Source organism: Mastacembelus armatus, chromosome 5 (genome assembly GCF_900324485.2).
Source record: "Mastacembelus armatus chromosome 5, fMasArm1.2, whole genome shotgun sequence".
NCBI classification, from domain to species: domain Eukaryota; kingdom Metazoa; phylum Chordata; class Actinopteri; order Synbranchiformes; family Mastacembelidae; genus Mastacembelus; species Mastacembelus armatus.
Genome location: NC_046637.1, coordinates 10,528,569 through 10,550,739, shown reverse-complemented (window position 1 = coordinate 10,550,739; position 22,171 = coordinate 10,528,569). Strand labels below are relative to the sequence as shown.

The 22,171-nt window shown below is 40.6% G+C and overlaps 2 protein-coding genes across 7 annotated transcripts in view; one reads left to right on the top strand and one right to left on the bottom strand.

Annotated features, from left to right (window-relative positions):
* The window catches only part of kcnab2a (potassium voltage-gated channel subfamily A regulatory beta subunit 2a), a 74,249-nt gene extending 69,357 nt beyond the window's left edge, over positions 1-4,892 (top strand). For all 5 annotated transcript variants that reach the window (XM_026305839.2, XM_026305836.2, XM_026305837.2 and 2 more), the window contains one exon: positions 1,361-4,892. In XM_026305839.2, coding sequence (XP_026161624.1) covers positions 1,361-1,450 — 90 coding nt within the window. In that variant the 3' untranslated portion in view covers positions 1,451-4,892. The remainder of the gene's footprint in view (positions 1-1,360) is intronic.
* A 25-nt stretch (positions 4,893-4,917) lies between these two features.
* megf6b (multiple EGF-like-domains 6b) overlaps positions 4,918-22,171 on the bottom strand; it is a 49,844-nt gene continuing 32,590 nt past the window's right edge. For both annotated transcript variants that reach the window (XM_026305832.2, XM_026305834.2), the window contains 32 exons: positions 21,098-21,223; positions 20,205-20,327; positions 19,724-19,846; positions 19,482-19,619; positions 18,900-19,022; positions 18,649-18,771; positions 18,066-18,236; positions 16,512-16,643; positions 16,273-16,401; positions 16,041-16,169; positions 15,184-15,318; positions 14,637-14,771; positions 14,405-14,530; positions 14,178-14,309; positions 13,777-13,905; positions 13,527-13,658; positions 12,811-12,939; positions 12,564-12,692; positions 12,036-12,164; positions 11,822-11,950; positions 10,227-10,355; positions 9,942-10,070; positions 9,088-9,216; positions 8,762-8,893; positions 8,518-8,646; positions 8,301-8,429; positions 7,866-7,994; positions 7,600-7,728; positions 6,787-6,915; positions 6,548-6,676; positions 6,152-6,280; positions 4,918-5,848 (listed from right to left, as the gene is read on the bottom strand). In XM_026305832.2, coding sequence (XP_026161617.1) covers positions 5,784-5,848; positions 6,152-6,280; positions 6,548-6,676; positions 6,787-6,915; positions 7,600-7,728; positions 7,866-7,994; positions 8,301-8,429; positions 8,518-8,646; positions 8,762-8,893; positions 9,088-9,216; positions 9,942-10,070; positions 10,227-10,355; positions 11,822-11,950; positions 12,036-12,164; positions 12,564-12,692; positions 12,811-12,939; positions 13,527-13,658; positions 13,777-13,905; positions 14,178-14,309; positions 14,405-14,530; positions 14,637-14,771; positions 15,184-15,318; positions 16,041-16,169; positions 16,273-16,401; positions 16,512-16,643; positions 18,066-18,236; positions 18,649-18,771; positions 18,900-19,022; positions 19,482-19,619; positions 19,724-19,846; positions 20,205-20,327; positions 21,098-21,223 — 4,109 coding nt within the window. In that variant the 3' untranslated portion in view covers positions 4,918-5,783. The remainder of the gene's footprint in view (positions 5,849-6,151; positions 6,281-6,547; positions 6,677-6,786; positions 6,916-7,599; positions 7,729-7,865; positions 7,995-8,300; positions 8,430-8,517; positions 8,647-8,761; positions 8,894-9,087; positions 9,217-9,941; positions 10,071-10,226; positions 10,356-11,821; positions 11,951-12,035; positions 12,165-12,563; positions 12,693-12,810; positions 12,940-13,526; positions 13,659-13,776; positions 13,906-14,177; positions 14,310-14,404; positions 14,531-14,636; positions 14,772-15,183; positions 15,319-16,040; positions 16,170-16,272; positions 16,402-16,511; positions 16,644-18,065; positions 18,237-18,648; positions 18,772-18,899; positions 19,023-19,481; positions 19,620-19,723; positions 19,847-20,204; positions 20,328-21,097; positions 21,224-22,171) is intronic.

Sequence of the window (22,171 nt, the reverse complement as noted above, 5' to 3'; positions counted from 1 at the left end):
GTAAGGCCACAACTTGAGTATATGTCTGCATATGTAAGTGTGTATGTTGGCCGCAGAGCAAATCAGTGGCTTCATTTGTGAAAATGTGGCCTGACCTGTTGGATCAGGCTCATCTTGGTGGTGTCTCACAGTCTGTAACAGCAGCCTCCTCTCCTGAGTACAGCGCAGCCTCCTGGGCAGTTTGCTGCAGCATGCTTCGGTGCTTTACTGCACCAAGTTAATAAGGTCAGCGGAGTATGAGTTGCCGGGGGGACTGGAAACAAGCTCATGATCACTACTTCTGTCTGATAAGACACACTTTTTTTAATGGGGTTTTCAGCTCGGTGGGGTTTTATGTCCTTTTCTCACATTTGACCTGCATTAAAGAGCATTCCTGCTCTGCTCTATTCCGATGCTTTGTGTGTGTGTCTGTCTGTAGGCACATGAATATATTAGACGTGTGTACACTATACGTTTCTTTTCCCTCAACACATTTGATATTTCGGGTTTTGAAATGCTATGCTCACATTTCCCAAGGGCTCTCAGGAATTATATACATCACAGACCCTGAAATACTTTTGAAAAGAAAGTCCACATCCAATTTCTACTTTTTCGTGTGGTCCAGTATTTAATGTCCACACCACTGTGGAAAGAAAATCAGAGAATAAATGTATTTTTGTTTTCTGCATGGGAGTAATTTTCATTTAATTACATCATGGGGGAAAAAAAAAAGCATTTTAACTTTATCATTTAGATTCCTAAAGGAATTAACAGAAAAAAATACACATTTGTTTCTTTTTGTTCTTTCTTTTGCATTATTAAATGTTTTATATGCAATATATACAGACACTTTAAAATAATTTTAATCTTTAAGCACTTCAAGTATTAATGTTACACAGTATATGCAGTTGAACTGAATACTTCGATTTTCAGACACTATACTTCTACTGCACTAGATCGTATTAAAGTGCATAACTTCAACTACCAAATGGTTTTATTAAAAAAAAAAAAGATTCATGGCTGTAGATTAAACATAGTATTTTGACATTGCAGTTACTATTTCAAGGGTAAAGAAGTAAAGCATATGAAGATGTACTACCTAAAGGAAAGCAAAATAGTTTATGAAACACAAAACAAGTAACAATTTAATGTAGTTTAATACTTCCCACAAGTATTTTTTTATATATACTATCTGAAACTTTTTACACAAAATGCAGCACCAATTTTGTGGTCTCAACTCAACTCCTTCAGCACATTCTAGAGGTTTGGATGTGAAACTGCAGATTTCTGAGCATTTCCTCCAGAGAATTGCTAATCAATAACTGAAAAAAAAACAGTTAGAAAGAACATAGCCACTGATTGTGTCTTTTTCCTATTACAGGTTCTTCCAAAGTTGTCGTCATCAATCACTCACGAGGTGGACAGCATCCTGGGGAACAAGCCGTACAGTAAAAAGGACTACCGTTCCTAACACGCGGCACAGCCCCGCTCGGCAGGGCTGCACCCAGGCTGCAGCCGCAGCGCCCCACCTTTGCCTGATCCTCTGTTTGCTTGAGCTTTTACTGAGTGAGACCCTGGCGCATGAGTCTGGCCACACCAAGGCCACCCAGGGCATCTCATTTAGACTTACAGGGATAATATAAGAAAAGGGGGAAAAAATACAGTCACCTCCCCAGGAAAGGAAGGAATTGACAGAAAGACAAAATGGAAGAGATGTTAGGGATATGCGCTCATACTGAAATCAGTTATACATTTAATTCAGCTGAACATATTTTAAAGTCGTATAGAAAAATACCTTTTTAAAAAATAAGCACACGCTTGCTTGGCAGCCAGTTTATGTTTTTTGTTTGTTTTTGTTTTGTTTTTTTTCTATAACTGAATGCAACTAAGAGAAAGATTAAGTTTGTACTGTATGAATATACAAGAACCACTCTGTTGCACATGTACCATAGCCATGCATTTGTTCCTTGGATGTTTACAAATGTGCGTACTGTATAGGTCCGTCAAGGTTTCTCTGAAAGTTGTTTATGTTGTCGACATTATCAGTGTACGAGCCTTCTCGTGGGCTTTAACAATCAGCACTTTAGTACTGTTAGTATAGGTGTTGGAGGGAAGAGGATGGGTATTGCAGTAGTCTTATCTCACAGCCACTGCACTATTAGAATCACATTGACTCTTGATAATTCCCTTTCCTCATCCCCTGTGTCTTCACTGGCAGTGCATTTGTCCAGCCTGATGCTCCGACACTCCCGCTGTCTGAGCGTGATGATGAAGTCCTGAATTCGTCAGGACTGAAAGGACAATCCACCTCCATCCTGACCAGCGAACTGTCTGCGGTGACAAGTCAGGAGTGTAGGCCGATATGTCCAGGTAACTGCCCCTGAAGAGGTTAGCTGCTTATTCATCCCTATGGGCAGGAACTGCAGTCGTGTTATACGTAATGAAGTATCCTGCTCGCTGGCTCCACATGTCATGGAATCCTGTCCTTGATCAAATTGAGTTCACATATTTTGCCTTATTTACAGTTGCATCAGACTGTGCTGTGGGCTGTAGCATGGACGAACAGCTTGGCAGCTGTCCTCTTTAGGCCAACTGGTCTCACAAGTCCCCAGTATTTATGGTAACGTTGCCTGGTGGAAGTGCTATTAGCTGGGAAGAAGATGTGGTGACTGAGTGACAGCAGCTCAGGGAACAGAGCAGGTGGTTTTTAGTTGTGTGTTGGCTTGCTCATGGTCAGGAGGTTGTATTTACTCGTGTCTTTGTTTCATGTGTGGACACTGGGGAGGGCCAGTGACATTTTAACGTGATTTGAGCCAAAGATCATGTTCTTCATCTCTCACAAGCTCTTTGATGTGTTTGACTCTCACTTTCTGCAAGGCATGTGCTGTCGAGCTTTGTTATCTATCTATGGTATGGACTTTAATCCATATATCCATGCTGTTATGCTGTTAAAAATATGTCTTTCATATATAGAATGCATAGTACAGCTAAATGCTTTAGGATCAGTAAGGTTTGTTTCAGGCGACATACAACTCAATTACTGCAGAGTTCGATGTCGCCCTGTATCAGTCTTTCTCCTTTGGGCGCACTCTTACTGTGACTAAAGCACAAGTGGATAGCATGTGATACATCCTCAAAGCATGGACCCTCTTCACCCAGCCTACAGTACCTATGGGACAAGCAAGGTGATGCTAATCTGCTTATTAACATGTGCAGATAAGAAAACTTTACTAACTGCTCATGAACTTTTGATTCTTAGCAAAATAAATAAATATCATGTTGGTGCAAATGATATGAATGAGATGTAGGCACTTCTCGGTTAAAGTGGAGGCGATAATCAAAGTGACCGTCGCTCTGTGGGATTTGTGCAGATGATGTTTACAGACTATGAGGTGGTTTTTAATAACAGCAAAGTGAGTTCATGTCTCTGCTGTTAAACCCGTTTGTGTGTATGGGGAGGTCGGACAACTAAACAAATCCCTTGCTTTAGCTTGTTGTATTAGTTGACTCCTGTATATGTTTGATTTGCTGTGTTGTATGTCTGAGTGAACAAAACTGGCGCAAGCCGATGCTGTTTTCTAAGAAGAAAAAAAAAAAAAAGATGATCAAAGCACATTTAGTGCATTAATCTGTGGAGTTCCTGTGTCTTAATATTTGTATCTGCAGGTAGTGGAGAGAAGTTAAAGGCTTAAAGGCAAAGGTCATTATTTTGGGGAAATAAGCTTTACCACTACTGCCTGTATTAAGATATGAAGCTGAAATTATCACCAGGGGCTAACTTAGTTTAGCTCAGACTGGAAAAGTAGGAAACAAGAAGTCTGATTATGTCCTTAAGTAACAAAATCCACCTACCAGCACCTGTGAGGCTCACTAAATCTAAGTTATATCTCATTAGTTTAATTCATACAAGTACAAAAGCAACAGTTTGCCATGTTATGAGAATGTTATCTAACCAATAGCATCCCAGTTGCCAGGAAACCAACAGGGACGCCAGGACGTTACCAATAATGTAGGAAAACATTATTTTACTGGGGACAACAGACTATACACTTTGGGGGTTGTGCAGATTAGTCAAAGGCAGCATAATGTGTTCGAGTTTATAGGTGCTGGTAGGCAAGTTGTGTTACCTGAAACTGGTGTCAGTCTACTCATTTCCCTGTTTCCAGTCTTTGTGCTAAGATGACTTAGCTGACTGCTGGCTCTGACTTCATATTTAATAGGGTGGAAATTAAAGTGGTTTCGTTCTTGGCAAGAAAGCATATTTCCAAAAACTTTGACCTTTTCCTTTAAATCACTTTGCTGTGCATTTTGTTTGATCATCAGTGTTATTTCACGCTGTGCTGACCTGCCCAATAAAAGGTCTTGTGCTGTCGAACAGGTTAACGCACAATGTAGAAATAACTTAATGTTTTAGGGCTGGAGTATTTCTCTGGTGCCCTCACCTGTGTAGGAGAAATTCATGCTTTAAGTGGCCCTAGTTTCATCATACTTGCTGTTCTAACATATTGACTCTAGTGCAGATATGAAACCAGATCCACAGACTGATAGAGCTTATTTTACAGAAGGTTCCAGGTTATACAGAGAATATATTTTTATGTTTTAGCCTTTAATGAAGTAGAGAGAATTAAAAAGGACTGTTTTTATTTTTTTCATCATGCTGCATTTTTCCTATCAGTATTGTATCAATTGTAAGACAAAAAGAAGCATTTTTTTGTGTATGCATTATAAGGACTGAATTCACTCTGAAGATGACATAGTGAAAGCCTGGTATCTCCTGTACATAGTTTGACCTTTGTATATATTTCTGGTTGTGATCACCTCTGCCTTTTCTTTTCTTTTTTTTTTTTTTCTGTTGCAAGCATTGCTTTCTGCACTGTGCTTGAAATTTAGACAGGATGTACAGCTGAAATAATGATAAATCAAGAATGGTAAACAAACCTTAATGAGTCTGTCTTTATTGCCATGTAAAACTTCATTCTGGGTTCACTGGATTTCGATTTGGCAGAGCTGCAAAGTATATTTTATCCAGTGGAAAACAAAGGTACATTTTTAACTTGCAGTAAAGTCAAATGCCATACAACTGTGAAATATAAATATTAAGCAATTTATACACAAAATCAATCCAAAGGAAAGTATTTAGACACGAATGCCAGCTGTGTCATCTCGAGTGATGTATACTGAAATGTAAAATTCCAGCTGTTCATCACAAAGAATTTGCTTTTCTGTGATATAACATAAAGCATTTGAAATACAGTAAAGCACCATTGGATTGAGGATAGTACTTGATCATTTACAACTTAATAGTACTATAAAGTAATTAAATGTCATTGCCTCAGTGCCAGGTTTTATTAAAACTAGCAACATTACCCTTTTTCTTATAAAATTAGCTTATTTTATATACAATACCTGCCAAAACGTATTTACAAAATACCAAAAAGTGCAGTAAATACAACCACAGTCTCCTGACACTGTACTCTGTGTATGTAGTTTCTGAAAGTAACTCATCCTGAAGTTTAAAGGTGTTTTTGTTTTTTTGTTTTTTACAGTGACATTCAACTTTGACCACGAGAAATACTATCAGTGACAGTTCAGGTTGACTGTTCAAATGATGCTTTGGCATGCAAAAAAAAAAAAATATATATATATATATATATATATCCAGCTCAGGTGCAAACATGGAGTTGCAGCATTTATCACAGTCTATTTCCATGAGTCTCCTGCTATTACAAACTGTCACACACTTTCACTCACTTGACTCAGCTTCAGTGATCTGTCCCAGTTTCAGCTGGAGTGAGATGGAGCTGCTATAATGAGTTGTCATGTTGTGAGTCTCCTCGGCTGTTGCCGTAGGTGAGGAGTGGAGGTCCACCTGAGGGGAAACACACAAAGAGCTGAAAGTCCAGCTCAGCAAACACACAGCATTCATAATCAATCAAAACAATGAGGGAAGCAGAGAGAAAGTGCAGCCTCTGCATTTCTGCCCAAACACAGACGGTAAGTGAATGCTGTCAGCACACAAACTAGCCACTCTTATTTCACAAGTCAGCAAAAATGTCACTTTGCTCTGACTTAAGTCAGCAGAGCTCATCACCTGCTGTTCATGTGGACATAATGATGAAGTAAGATAACTCATGAGACAGCAGTGATGCACATGAGTTAGTCATTACTGTACCTTCCTGACAGAAAAGGCCTATCCAGCTGTTGAGGCAGCTGCAGCGGCCATTGCGTTGGTTGCATTGTGCTCCGTTCTCACACTTGCAGGTCTCAGCGCAGTCTGGCCCGTAGTGATTTGCTCTGCAGTCTGACACAAAACAGAGTTGCATCAAATTACAGAGTGGTGGATATACACATGTACTTTTTGCAATGAAGGTCTTTAGATGTTTGATGATACATAATCCACCACTGCATACAGATGCCCAGATTCTAAAAAGATGTTTTAAATTTTTATTTTTTTTTTTCACAATTGTTAGAGTTGAACACTGTTTTAATTTGGATGGACTTACGTACACTGAAACTCACAATAGTCTGCAGTTTGCTTCTCAGAGTTAGAGAAAGGATCGAGCCTTACCAATGTCGCATCTTGGACCAGTCTTCCCTGAAGTACAGAGACATCTTCCTGTCACAGGGTCACATGAAGGATCGTCTTCACAGTCACACATCTTAGCACAGCCCGGACCATAGGTTCCCTGCTCACACACTGAGGGACAGTCGATGAAAATAAACAGCTTTTTAGTAAAAGGATAAATTAGACATCAATTTGCATAATCCTGTTGTTTTAGTGGGGTAACCCGCAGTGCTCTGACTGACCTCTGTGGCAGCGGACTCCATGGTATCCTGGGGGACATATACAGTGGCCTGACACAGGGTGACAGGAGGCTCCGTTCATACAGTCACACTGCAACTGGCAGAGTGGGCCGTGGAGTCCAGGAGGACAGGCTGAGGACGAGGGGTTCAAGGGACAAGGTTTAAAGTCAACCTTTACGGTTTAGTGTTCTGACTGGATTAATAAAACACAGAGTTCCAACACTGACATTTAGAAATTCAGCATCTAAGTTCAGCATTCAAGTTGACCCAAAACAGAATACTGTAATTTTTTTGATAATTATTTGGCAGTTATTAATTAAAAATGTATTTTAATGTATTGATGGGAACATTCGACACCTGGGCTGGTTATCAAACCTCAATACTTTTTAGTACAATGCAATAAAATAATACCAACTTGAACCTTATTTTGAAAAAAAGTTTTGTGCAACTGCTTGTGTTTGAAAAAGGAAAGTGGAGCCTCTTTCATTAAATAAAATTGTAGTAGTAGGAACATTTTTAAATGATGCTCAATTGTAATAGAGATGATAACTGTCTTTAGCCTTCTTGTGTATTTCTGTATCAGGACAGTACTACCTTTATTTAAGATTCATGCTGGAAACATTCTATATAGTTGACAAATGACATAAAAAGACCAAAACCTACAAGCTACAATGTGTTTAACTGTCTCAGTACTTTCAGACTGACTTACCCTTTCTGGGTACTCCTGCTGAATTCTTGAATCCTGACAGCTCATAGATGTATATTCTTTATGTGTGTGTGTATGTGTGTGTGCGCGTGTATTTGTTCAGTTCTCACCGTGTTCACACAGATGTCCATAGTAGCCTGGACCACACTGACACGTCCCTGTCACTCTGTCACAAGTGCTGTTATTTTGACAGTTACATTTCAGCTGACAGTTAGCACCAAATCTGCCTGCAGGACATTCTGGGGAAATAAAACAAAAAGATAAAAAAATCATGACTATATGTCACTATATTTTGACTGAACAGGCTACAGGAAATCATATAATGCACCAAATAAGCATGGATGCGGATCTAAAAGCGTGTGTGTGAGTTAAAGACCTTCGTCGCAGTGTGCGCCGGTCCAGCCGAGACCACAGGTACAGTTTCCGCTTACAGAGTCGCACATGCCTCCATTACTGCAGTTACAACGTTGGACACAGTCTGCCCCAAAACAGCCAGTAGGGCAGCCTGAGGCCAAACACTCAGATTAAACCAAAGAAAACAGGTTCTAAACTGGTATGTGAATATAGAAGCTACATTATCAACACAGTTGAAAAAGAAAAAACAAATACAAGAGGACAAAGAATAAGAATATTCTTACTGCTGTCTACACACACTTCTTTTTACATTTAGAAGTGCAGTCAGAAGAACAGTGTAGACATGGATATTGTCTCATCAAAATCTGGTTCTTTGTCTCAGGGCCAAGAAGTCATGGACAAAACTCTGATGGCATCATTGCGCCACTATATTGTATCAAGAGCACTGAAAGCTCACCATGTGCACAGTCCTCTCCTCTTCGTCCTGGGATGCACACACACCGGCCAGTGACCGGGTCATTCTGGGCTCCGTCTCCACACAGTGCCACCTGAGCACAGTCGACTCCGTAACGCCGAGATGGACACGCTGTTGCCATGGAGACACACAGGAGATCCTTGTCACACCGTACTGTACTACCCAGGACATTCATTCACCAAAGTCTGAACAGACTCACTGATGTTGCAGCTTGCTCCGATAAATCCTGCTGGACATTCACAGGCTCCAGTGGAAGGAACACACTTTCCTCCATTTTCACACTTGCACTCTCTTTCACAGTTAAGACCATAAAGACCCTCTCCACACACTAGACAGAGAAACAACAAACAACAGTTACTGGTGTGATGAAATGACAGAGTTGAAATGGGTGTTACTTTCTCCTTTGCTGTAACATACGTGTATAAATATGGTTTTCTACGTACCCTGGTCGCATTTAGGACCATGAAAACCTGGGGCGCAGTAACATGAACCAGACACCGGGTGGCAGAGTTGGTTTGTCTCTGAGCACTGGCAGACCTGGTTGCAGTTCTGCCCAAATGTTCCTGGAAGGCAAGCTGATAGAGAGTGCATACAGAATCATGCAGTGTTTTAAGAGATTTTCTTGCACTCTGATGCACCAGAAACTCTAAATGGGTTTCATCATTGCATTAAAGAGTTTATATTGCCAAAGAAGCAGAAGAAGAAGAAACTTTTTGAAATGGTCTGAGCAGTGGACTTAGTAGAAAAAGGTGAATCCTGCAGCACTCACTCTGTTCGCAGCCATTGCCAGTGAATCCAGGAGGACAGCCGCACTCTCCAGAGATGTGGTGGCAGGATGTGCCCTGAGCACAGCTGCAGCGCTGCATGCAACCCTTCCCGTATGTACCGGGCAAACATGCTGTAAAAAAAAAAAAAAAACACAAATAGCACTGTACATCAGATGTTTACAACTTCAAGTCAAATTATTTCATTTTGCACATTACATTTAATCCCTAACAGCCCACCAGCGACATCAATTTTTTTTAAAAAGCAGCTAATTTTTTCACTTCCCATATCAATCCTAGCTACAGATGTTGAACAGTGCAATTATATAGCTGTTATATTTAGTTTTAGCTTTTGTCTTTCTTTTGCTCTTTTTTAGTTCATAAAAAAATCTTTGATAAAATGTATATTTGAATATCCTTTTGTTTTTATACAGCTCAAATTGCTAATTTACCTTAGAGCATTGTACAATCTGAAGAAAACACAACCTTTACCGATAGAACCACAATCGGAATAAAGTCTACAAAAAGCCTTTAACAGGGTGACAAAAGAGAGAAAGCCCAAGTTGAATAACAGAGACATGATTGCTAAAGATAATGTATGTAAACCACAGGATTTGAAAGCAGCAGTAATAAAACTGCAATATGGAAACAAAACAATAATAGTATTAAATAAATACAGGTAGGTCTATAACATGTAATGTTAAGTAAATAAGTACAATATGTTTCAGGAAATGTTTTCTTTAATACTGCTCAGGCATTTCAATATTTTAAGAGTTATATTTTTAAAATACAATACTGACAACCTCTGTCCACCAGGGGTTGCAGGAGTACCACAGTTTTTTTAGCTGCAAGTTTGTACCTTTGTCACAGAGTTTTCCTCTCCACCCTGGAGGACACTGGCACTCTCCACTGACGTGGTGACATGAAGCCCCACGAACACACTGACATCTTTGCTCACAGCCAGGACCAAACAGTCCTGGTTGACATGCTGAGCAGAGAAAGGCGTAAATTGAAGGTTAGAATTAACAAAGGAATGTGGTATTGGCCTGTCCCGTGGTTTCCACAGTGCAGCAGTTCCCATGACAAAGTTTCAGTAGGTTCATCAGTTCTGTGTGAGTTATAAAGCCAAGACATACTGGCTCACCTTTCTCACAGTGCTGTCCAATCCAGCCATCGCTGCAGCTGCACCGTCCAGTCTGTTTGTTACACTGGCTGCCGTTCTCACATTCGCACTGCTGCTGGCAGTCCACCCCGAACCGGCCTGCCACACACTCTGCGTAAAGGTACAACAGCATAATGGGAAAACACATATGACACCGAAACCTGCTCGGACATGTTTCTGCTGAGAACTGCAACATGTTATTTTACCCACTAATTTATAGTTGGACTGAGTAAAGTGTTGGCAGTCAGTGGTAGCAACCGTAGAGTTAAGAGGGTAAAGACGCTCCAGCTACAGGATTAAAGGTTTCCTGAGCATGAGCAGGGGGCTGAGTCTGGCAACAGGGAAAGGTTGTAACAGAGAGAATAGTGAGTGATGTAGAGCACAGAGGGAGAACAAGCTGTGAAGTCATGGGTGGGTCGAAGGAGACTTTTACAGAGCAGACTCGTCTGAAGCACAACTCTGCCAGCAAATAACCCAACTTCAGGCATAAACAAATGAGCTAAGGAAGCAAATTAAACTCAGACTGATATATTTCCACAGTACAGCACAGTAAAACAACCACAGGCCACTGTTGTAAATGTTTACTTCAGGGCTCAGGTAATGTTATTCTTTTGCATATCTTTCCAGACTAAGTCACACAATTATGGCTTTACAGTGTCAAAAGTCATTTAACTGGATGGCTTTGAATAAGATTAGTTAATTTTAATGTGTAATTTAGAGGTGAGTGATATGACTGTAAGTTTATATCAACATAAAATCAGATTTGTACTGAGTTGTACATTATGTTTTGCGTGGTTTACAAACAGATTTAACCTTGTAGTGGAATCATCATTTGCAAGTTTCCTTGAGAGAACTTTTATTTTTAAGGTTCATGTCCAATACTACTCAATAATGTGCCAACACCAAAGGAGCTGCTGCTCTGACAACATACTGCTCATGCTACACCATAAGGGAACAGATGAGGAAAAACCTTTTTGGGACAAAACCAGATGCTGCACATAGAGAGTGGAAAGATACAGTTTTAAATAGTAAATCTGGTATTGTACCAGCTTAATTCCTATTTTTGTAGTTTTATCTATCGTTAATTTTGGTAATAACACTACACTCACCCAGTTAACTGCTGGGGTCAGGGAATATTGAGAAACTGATTTTAAAAAAAAAAAACAAGTCTGATGGGTCACTAAATATCAGTAGTCAGATGTTTGAACAAACTGCAGATTAGGCACAGCCTCTTGGTTTACAGACTGTCTTCCTGATTCAGTTCAACTGCAATTCTGTTGCAGTTGCACATCAGGGTACATTACATTTGCTTGTACATCCCAGAAAAGAAAGTTTAGATTAAATTAGCTGCCAATTTACCAGTTTGATCATCTCCTCTTTCTTGACCCAATTGTCTTTGAGGTAGCAATGTTGGTGTTCCCAGATCAGTATACTTTGTGTTTATAAATGACAGCCAAAAGTTAAAAAATTGGACCCAAGTTGTAATGAAACCAAATTTTCCTTTGAATGATCCATCTGACTGTGGTTTTGTGGTAACTCATATGGAGACTCTTACTCACAGCATCTCTGAGTCTTACCCAATTCACAGGCTGTGCCTGTCCATCCACTGGCACATGTACATCTTCCACTGGTCTTGTTACAGGTGGCTCCGTTCTGACACAAGCAGTGCTGCTGACAGTCTGCTCCGTAAAAGCCTGAAGGACATTCTGGGAAAAACACCCAAACAAAACCAGCTTGTGACCTCTTAGTTACCTGTTGGACAGGGTTACTCTGTGTCATGTGTAAACTCACCTTCAGTGCAGTTGGGCCCAGTCCAGCCCGGCATGCACACACACTGCCCAGTGGCCGGGTGGCAGATGCCACTGTTACGGCAGCTACAGGTTTGGTTACATCCTTCCCCATAGAAGCCGTTCGGGCATGCTGCCAAGATAGGGACAAACAGTACTTTACCTCTACGTGAACTCTGCTGATCAAAAAGTGGAAATTCCAGTGTCTGGTAAGTGATACAGGCCATAGCATGGGGATCATCAAGTCACTGCTTTCTCATGTGTGACTGGGCTGGGTTTTCCCAAATAACTCTGAAGCAAAGTGTATGTGTGTGTGTGTGTGTGTGTATGTGTGTGTGTGTGTGTGTGTGTGTGTGTGCGCGCGTGTGTGCGTGTGTGCGTGTGTGTGTGAGTGGTGGTCAGAGTTACAAAGATGTCCGTTCTTCAGCGCTGCTCCTCTCAAACGAACTATCTCTTGAGTTTTTCCAACAACATTAGAGTGATATAAGCATCTGTCAACTTAATAACTTGCTGAGATGTAGCGGTCACTCACTTAGGTTGCAGAATGGACCAATCCAGCCAGCAGGACAGGAACACACCCCACTGATGTGGTCACAGATCCCTCCATTTAAACACAAACATTTCTCCTGGCAGTCCAGTCCATAGAAGCCTTGAGGACATGCTAAAACACAAAGGTGTCAAGACTACAGTACCTGTTACTAGAATGTGTAAAAATAATATAGTACTAATTATTACAAAATAATACTGATTAATTTTAGCTTAGTAGGAGCTTTTCTCACGCTTTTCACAGAATGTTCCAGTCCATCCCACCTGGCACGTACAAGCTCCACTCACATGGTCACACAACGCTTTGTTGTCACACTGACAGCGATGACGACAACCGAGACCGAACATACCTGCTGGGCACTCTGCAGGAGTACCAAACACAATTAAAACCAGTGATTTGCACATTCAAAACAGAGTGACCATGCGAGGTCAGGTATCACTATAAAATGGGATAAAGACATGGTTGAAGTTGAAATTTCATTCCTTTCATTCCTCCTAACTGTCCTTTGGTGGCTTTAACATCTACATTTTGATGGCAGGGAAACCATCTTTTCAGAAAGATGAAGTGAAACAGCTGAAAACTCATGAATAACAACTGACTGGACCAGATGAGACTATTTATCATCAAAGGCATAGTTTTAAAATCCAATATGTGTGTTGAATATTTGAAACGAATACATATAAATCACAACAAAAAATCTGATGGTAATCAGGTACCAAACTGCCTTATTTAGACAGATTTACTAGTTACTAGATTTTGAAATTTTTACTTTAGTGCCACCTGCAGATTCAAGAATGACATTCTGCAGCATGGCAGCAGTATAGACTTATGGGAAAGCAACAACTACACCCAATTTCATCCACATTTTCTATTTCCTACAAACACCAAAATATATTTAAAAAAAATTACATCCAGTCCTTAAAGCCAGAAAAAGAAAAATCAACATACTCTGATGGCAGTGTGCTCCAGTGTAACCAGCTTCACAGTTACACTGGCCTGTCACTGCATCACAGCTACCGTCCCCATTTCTACAGTCGCAGGTTTCTGCACAGTCTGCTCCCCAGTGTCCTGCATCACACACTGCAATGCAAACATCACATTTGAGTGTAACACCCATTAAAAGCATCTTTTCCTGTCAGATATAAGATCTCACTTTATTCTGTTCACTTCAGAAGCTGATGTTTTTCAGTACTGTTACCTTTCCTGCAGTTGTATCCAGTCCAGCCAGGAGTGCAGGTACACTGCCCACTCACTGGGTCACAGCGAGCATTATTCTCACATACACATTTCATCTGGCATCCTTGGCCAAAACGTCCACTGGGGCATGCTGCACAAGAAAAACATTGAAAACATCAAGGCTTATGTGCCATAAGAAACTCTACCAGACTGCATAAAAACATGCCAAGTTTCTGTACTGTGTAGACATCGAGTGGTTGAAAGTGAATTATATTTCTTCTTCCCAGAGAATGCTGAAGGACTTTAGCCAGTGATGTCGGAGAAAATCTACTGCTCTGTCTTCTAGCATGTTGCTCTATTTCTTGTCCAAAATACACCAATGCACGATTTAAATGTTCCACAATGCACGCTGCAGATACTCACAGTTTTGGCAGAGTCCTCCCATGAATCCTGAAGGACAGTTACATGAGCCATTGTGTTTATCACAAATGCCACCATTCTCACAAGCAGGGCAGGTTTCTGTGCAGCCTGGACCCCAGAAACCTTCCAGGCACACTGTAAAAGTTTTGACATCAACATTTTTATCATTGTTAGCGAGTTGCGTGTGGTTATTTTTCACTCAAGGTGTTAAAAATTGTATTTGCACTCACAGGTCTCGCAGTGCTTTCCTGATGTCCCTGCTGGACATCTGCATTTTCCTGTAACTTTGTCACACGCAGCGCCGGTGCAGTTACAAGGGTGGACGCAGCCTGATCCAAACCATCCCTCTAGACACTCTGAAACAGGGCACACAACGGGGTAGGGGGTTTGTCTCAGTACAAGAGCCTCAAAATAGAAAACATAAGTCTCAAAGTAAAGCATGTCCTCTGTAGGGCCACGTACCTTGATCACAGTTCTCCCCATGATGGCCAGGAGGACACTTGCGCTGGCATTGTCCAGTAATGTGGTCGCATGCGACTCCTGGTGGGCAGGTGCACTTCTTCTCACAGCCGGCTCCATAAGTACCTGGGTTGCATTCTAGTGAGAGTAGAGGGCAAATCACTTATTAACCATATTGACATTATAAAATAACCTTTTTTAATTTGAGCATCATTGTGCATAGTGATGTATGTGCAGAATTTGGCACTAGAAGTGTGTTTTCAAACTAATCTCTAGAAGAAAAGAAGTTTCTCCATGCTCAAGCTTAATCTCAGTTTAACACCTTGATGTAAGGCAACATTTAATGACCTTACTTCTAGTTAAAAAGCCACTCATGACCTGGTATGCACCTTACACAGGGGTGGAGTGGAAATTTTAAAACTGTGCTACACATACATTCACAATGGTCTTTCATAGGTGCAGGAGACATAATGAATCCAATAAAATGTTGCATTTTGTATCAGAAGACACTATGTAAGAAAGATATTCTTAGTATTATCATTTTATTAACCTTCCTTGCAGGTGTTACCCTGGTAACCAGGTTTGCAGACACAGGTGCCATAGCGACGGTGACACTCCAGCGTGTTCTGTTGGACACAGCGACACTCCTCAGAGCAGCCTGGACCGAAGGTCCACTTTGGACAAGCTGAAGGAGAAGACGAAAAGACCATGAGATGCAGAAAACTGAGGACAGATCATTTCTCAACAGAAGTCTAATCAAGAACTCTGCACCAAGAGAAATAAGACATGACACAAAGACAGTGGTGGAATGTAACTACTGTTTGTTCATTTACTGTGCTTACTGTAACTACAAATTTCAGGTACTTGTACTTTACTTGAGTTTTATTGTAATACATGTTCATGCTTCTACTCTCTTACACTCGAAAGTATTTAAAATCTAAAGCAACTCCTATAGCAGTGTAACATTAAGTAGCTAGTTACTTTACAAATAAATTCTTTTATATACAAATCATTATTAAATACTTATTTGTTAAAAAATGAATTATCTAACAGAGAGAATGCAACTGAAACTATCAGCTAAATACTAACCAGTTGATTTAATGATTGATTGAATCATTAAATGATTGATTGAATCATTAAATCAACTGGTTAGTATTTAGCTGATAGTTTACTTCATAAATTGTATCAATTAAAATGTTTCATGTGGAAACGTCTATAGTGTCACATTAGGATTTGAGTCCAGGCTTACAGAAATAAAAGATGTGAACAGTATTTCAAGTTTTTTTATTCCATATGGAAAAAGTGCTAAAACTGGAATAGAAGATTCACAGTGATTTTAAAAACTGCAGTTTCTGAAGGGAGAGCTCAAGGCTGAGGGTCTGGTGATGTTAGGACAACGGGACTTACGGAGGTGGCAGAAGCGTCCATAGAGTCCAGGATCACACAGACAGGCTCCATAGGTTCGGTGGCACCGGCCATTATTCGCACAATTACACTTCTTATTGCACTGCTTTCCATAAAAGCCCTTTGGACATCCTGTATGGAAAAAGGCTTACTGTAAACTGCCTCTGAGATGGTCAGAGCTCAGAAAGGTGTTTTCACAAAGATTTAAGGAACAACTTCTTTTTGTATAACTCACCATCCTGGCACAAATCTCCACTAACTCCAGGTGGACATCTGCAGCTCCCAGTGACAGGATCACAACTTGCACCATTTTTACACTTACATTGGAAGGAGCAGTTTTTACCAAAATAGCCATCAGAACATGCTGTGGGATTGAAAAGTAAAAAGGATCTATCACTGCTAAACTCTCATGACTAACTGTACAAACTGACACAGCAGTAGACTAGTGGCCATGTGTATTGAAGAAGTCCTCACTCTGGTTACAGATGATGCCTGTCCATCCATCAGGGCAATCGCAGCCATTTTTCCACAGATTACAGTTTCCTCCGTTAGAACAGTCATCACATGTCAAACTGCAGTCGTTCCCAAAGGTGTCATCCAAGCACACTGGAAACAACCGAAGGATAAATGAGGCAGAGTTAATCACACACCACACATCTGGAGCTACAACACATTTATCTGCAAAGAACTAGCTGAAGCAAACATGCATCAAAATTTGATGCTTTTTCTTTTTTTTTTTTTTTTTTAGTTGTCTGTCAACCAAACAAAAGCAATCTTACAAACATTATTCAAGAAAGCAATCAGCAGATTAGCTGATAATGAAAAGAATCATCAGCTACAATCCTGTATACAGGTATGATTTTTAAAAAAAAAAAAGTTTTCATTTTGCCTTTGTTTGATAGTTATAGGGATGTGACATTTATCAAAGGTTGTGGCCACACTGCAATTATGTGGTATGTGTCTTAATCATTAGGGTGTGAGTGGGACCAAAACACTGTCTGTTTAAATATATGTGTGGGTTCAAGTTGGTGCTCAGGTGATACTCTTCCCAACTTTTAGTTAAGTAATATTAAATGGAAAAAGGCAAAGGCAAATTTATTTGTATAGCACCATTCATACACTACGCAATCCAAAGTGCTTTACAAGGCATGTAATTACATTAAAAGTATGGAAAAGAGCATCTAAAAACAAAGACATTTAACATAAAATATATTTAAATCAAATAAAGTAAATTAAAATAAGATGTAAAAGCACATTAAGAAAACAAGGATGAACAATTACTTGAAGGCAGCAGTAAACAAATACCACAAGTGAGGAGCATAGTAACTGGATGCTGCTTCACTTTGTTTGGTTCTGGTTCTGGGAACACACAGTAGACCTGTCCCAGATGACCTGAGGGGTCTGGAAACCTCATAGGGAACTAATACATCTTGAATATATTTTGGTCCACAACCATGTAGTGCTTTATAAACTAGCAATAACATTTTAAAATCTATCCTTTGACAAACAGGAAGCCAGTGTAGTGATCTGAGAACTGGTGTGATATGGTCCAGTTTCCTGGTGTTTGTAAGGACTCTGGCAGCAGCATTCTGGATTAGCTGCAGCTTCCTGATTGACTTTTTGCTAAGACCTGTAAACAAACCATCAAAATAATCTAACCTACTGAAGATAAATGCATGAACAAGTTTTTCTGCATCTTGTTTAGGCAGAAAACTACTGCTGTCGTGTGAGGTTCGTCAGGATTGAGCAACACAAAACAGAGCCTTTGACTTTCTGCTTCAGACCTTAACCAGCTGTTGGTAGGTATAAGTTTCAGCATTCCTGCCAGAGAGGCTGTGGTGTTACAGTACGCACCGACATTCTGGGAGTGTGAGGCACAGCAATTAACCCCCACCGTGCAGTCTATCCCTGCCTACAGTCAACAGGTCTGTCAGACAGCTTTACCTCCTGGGAGCCACGCTCAGGTAATCAGATACAGGTGCCTCTTAATGATAATGAGCGCTTTAATGGATCTGGGGGCAAACTCACCGAATTTCTCTGCCAGGTTACTCTCAGCCCTCAGCTCCCCCTCGTCGTCCTCATAATCATCATAGCGCTCCAGGGGTTGGCTGTAGTCCTGCAACAGAGTGATCTGGGGGCCAACGAGAGGCAGCTCGATGGTCCCTCCACTAGACAGAGCCTCAACTGCATCCTCAAGTGCTGCAGGGAGCGACAGGAAAAAAGTAGATTACACAAACTGCAAAAAAAAATACATATTCTTAAAGTCTAAACTTTGATATGAGTGAAAACATTTAAAATGTTCTTATATTTTGTCTCCAAGTGCCCTTTCAAGATGATAGAATAATAAGTTGTAGACAATAAACAAAATCCGACAACAAACTATACTATGCTAACATAAGGGTAAACTGAAACAGAGCATGAAAGCTTTCTATCCTATTTCTATCCCATTTTCCAGAATGGGCAGCAGATGTATGAGACCCAGACTGAATAAATTGGTAAGACAGGATGTTCTTTGCAGTACAGCAGCAACAGTTTGGCAGATATTCCACTGGCATGTGTCTGGTGTGACTCCCACTCGCCCACTCTCTTTATTCTCAGTGCTGATACTCACGGATGCAGGATTGCCGATCTTCGTCCAGACGGAAACCCCGTCGGCAGAAACACTGAAAGGAACCGGCACTGTTCTGGCATGTGTGATCACAACCACCATTAGCAGCCAGACACTCATCTACATCTACGCAACACAAACACAACACAGAGTCAATTCCTATTCCTTCCGCAAGAGGTGAAATCGAAAAAGTTATTTAACTCAATGCTGCTCAAAAGTGTAAGTGCCGTCCACTTTGACAGAATTAAACATACCATCACAGCTACATCCGTCTGAATTGAGCCTGTATCCTGCTGAGCAGTAGCATTCATAACCCCTGGGGTAGTTGGTGCAGTCCTGTTCGCAGCAGGAGCTCTGCTCTCCACACTCATCAACATCTGCCGACGACAACAGGGAGGAAAACAACAATTATGATTCAACTCTAGCCATGTGCTTCCCTGCTCCCTGAGAGAAACGCAAATTGCACAGTTTAAACAGCCAATTAAGTTTAACCAGAGGATAATTATAGAGAGCAGTGAGATTATTTTTCTTTAGATTTCTTTCAGATTTCAGTAGAAATTAACTCCTCTTTTATAAAGACATATCCTGACCAAAAGGGCATTTGGACATCACAGATTGATTTTTGTCAATAATTCCTTTTGCACACCTGTACAGTACACTGCAACTGGCTTTTACTAATTTAGAAACTAAAAATTGAACCAACCTTTTTAACCCAACACTAGTAATGAAGCATACTAATTCAACAAGGCATTTCTGTGAAGTCTCATTTGTGCCAATAAATTACAAAAGTATGAAATATATCTTGTTGCAGTTGTGAGTGTCGTACGGTCTCTTACCAAGACAGGTTTTAAGGTCATCATCTAGCCTGTAACCATGGTTACACGAGCAGACAGGCCCACTGGTTGAATGCTGACAGTGGTGAGAACAGCCGCCATTGTTGTTCTCACAGCTGTTCACAATCTCCATCTCAATTCCTGTCACAAGTTCACAATGAGATCAGACTGTGGTACCCTAAATATCTTACACCAAACTCAATATATGTGTGTAATAAAATTGCGATGAAAGGGTTTAAACTGACTGTAACACTGTTTTCCATCAGATCCCAGCTCATAGGCAGCGTTACAAACACATGCGTAAGAGCCCAAAGTGTTGTGGCAGCCATGTGCACAGTTGGCCTCTTCTGTTTCACACTCATCAATATCTGTGAAAAATTTGTTTTAAAAAAAACTGTATTGTGAAGAGAAATCCATCTGGTCAGCACAGGTTCATTTACATCTGACACTGCTCCACATGTGCTTCTCACAAAACAAATCGACTTCTGCATCTGAAAATCATCTTTCACAGTTTAGACCTGGTGATGGTTGAAAATGGGAATAGAATGACTGGCTGGCAAATTCACATCTATTATATATTTCTGTCTACTTTTTTTGTGTTTCTGACTGTTTTCTCTCTAATTCATTTTGACTTTTTCTAGATTGGATTTGAAAACAGAGAAAAAAAAAATTACAACAGTGGAAGCTTAGTAGCTTTGTCATAGAGTCTATGTCTGCAGAAAATACCTTCACAGGTTTTCCCGTCTTCAGCCAGGATGTAACCAACTTTACAATCACACTGAGCCTTGCCACCATTAACCCGACACTCGTGCATGCAGCCTCCATTACGATCTGCACAGGGATTCTGCACTGTAACACAAGAAGCACACATTCATAAATATGGTGTCAGTCAAGCAGGGAATGGTTCTCGCACAAAAAGAATAAAACTGTAAAAACTAAACTACATCTTAATGCAGAACATGTGGAAAACTTTTATACCACACTGCACCTCCACACTGTCTTTTTAATGTTTTCTCTACGTACTTTGTGTGTGTCTGTGTGCGCGCGTGCGTGTGTGCATGTGTGTGTGCGCGCGCGCGCGCACGTTTGGACTTGCGTAGGCCTGTCTGGGATGAGACAGATCTGCAAAAATTACAAAAATTAGAGGAAACTATTCACAGCCAACAATCATAATGTATAATCACATAAAAGACAATAATTAAAATTACATCTACATATAATGTCCCACCCACAAAGAACCACAATCAACTGCATGGCCTCCAAGATCAAATCATTAAAAAGGAGAACATCAGAATAATAATTTAACAACAAAAAACGACAAGAAAGACAAGTTATGTGAGTCACTCCAATTTTGTGTCACATCCCAGGAATGACAGTTAATCCTGTAGCAGCACAGACATCCTATCAGAGAGGCCAACTGGCAGCATATGCAGGCAACATGTTTGCAATGTTCAGACCAAATCTACAGAATCACACCTTCCTATTCTACTAAAAAAAAAACTCAGCTTTATTGGAACTCTTTCCTCAGTCACCCATCTATTTGTTATTCCTCTTTCCTATAATGTGTTGCTGTGTATTTAGTGGAGCCTAAACGCTAGATTTGGAACATGGGCACTTACATTTACAATGCTTGCCATCCTCTGCCAGTATGTAATTTGGCTTGCAGCGACAGCGGAAATGAGCAGCAGACTGTTGCACACAGTAGTGTTCACATCCCCCGTTGCTGATGGCACACGAATGGATAGCTAAAAAGACAAAAAAGGAAAAACTGAGTTACCAAACGCCGGAGGCAGCAGAATGAGAAAAATCTGTCATCTTTACAACAAAAGATCAATTTCCAAATGTCCAAACTGTAGCTTCATATTTGCCTTTCTGACATTTCCTTTGACTGCAGTGTCAAATTTTCTGGAATCTTTCACAGAGAGGTCATGAACACTATGCTCAAAGAACAACTCAGAGAACTGCTGTGCTCTGAGCCATGAAAGATCCATCACCGTGAAACGGCCAAAAATCACAGAGATTTCTATGGCGTGGACTCTGTGGTGGACAACACTGATGAGACTGAGGGCAGAGCCAGCTCAATCATCCTCCCTGTCTGTGTTTCCATTACTTGTAGAAACAGATGAAACCCTGGTAGATGCCTGCACTTCATGTCTTCAGAGAAAACAGGTAGAGACTGAACAGCCCACAATTCTCAAAGATGTTTTTTCATACTAGAAGGCTGGAGTCAAGACCCATCCATCACAAGTGCATGTCAAACCACAGAGTGCTTTCCAGCTCAAATATTATGCAGCCACACACAAAGTGTGTGGGATACATCTGACCTTGACTTGCATATTAAGAGCTGGATAAGACAAGCAGAGCAGAGATTGAACTGATTTGAAGACATCTGCAGTTCTTTTTCTCCTCATGACTCTGTGCTGATCGGTATGTACTGTCCTTTATCCAGTGCTTATGTGGTCGTGCATTCTGGTGCACAGCGCAAGCTTCAAAAAAAGATCTTTTTATTCCATCCTGTGCAGAGCAAGTTTTCAGTGATTTGTGATTTGTGAACATGGACACAGTTGTAGCTTGCCCATGCTAAGTTTTAACAGTTGTCAGCAGACAGATACGTATCCTCACAGATTAGTGTCACCTGGGAGTCAGTCCACATGTGTACTGTGATTATTACTGTGGTCAGTCATGTCTTCATG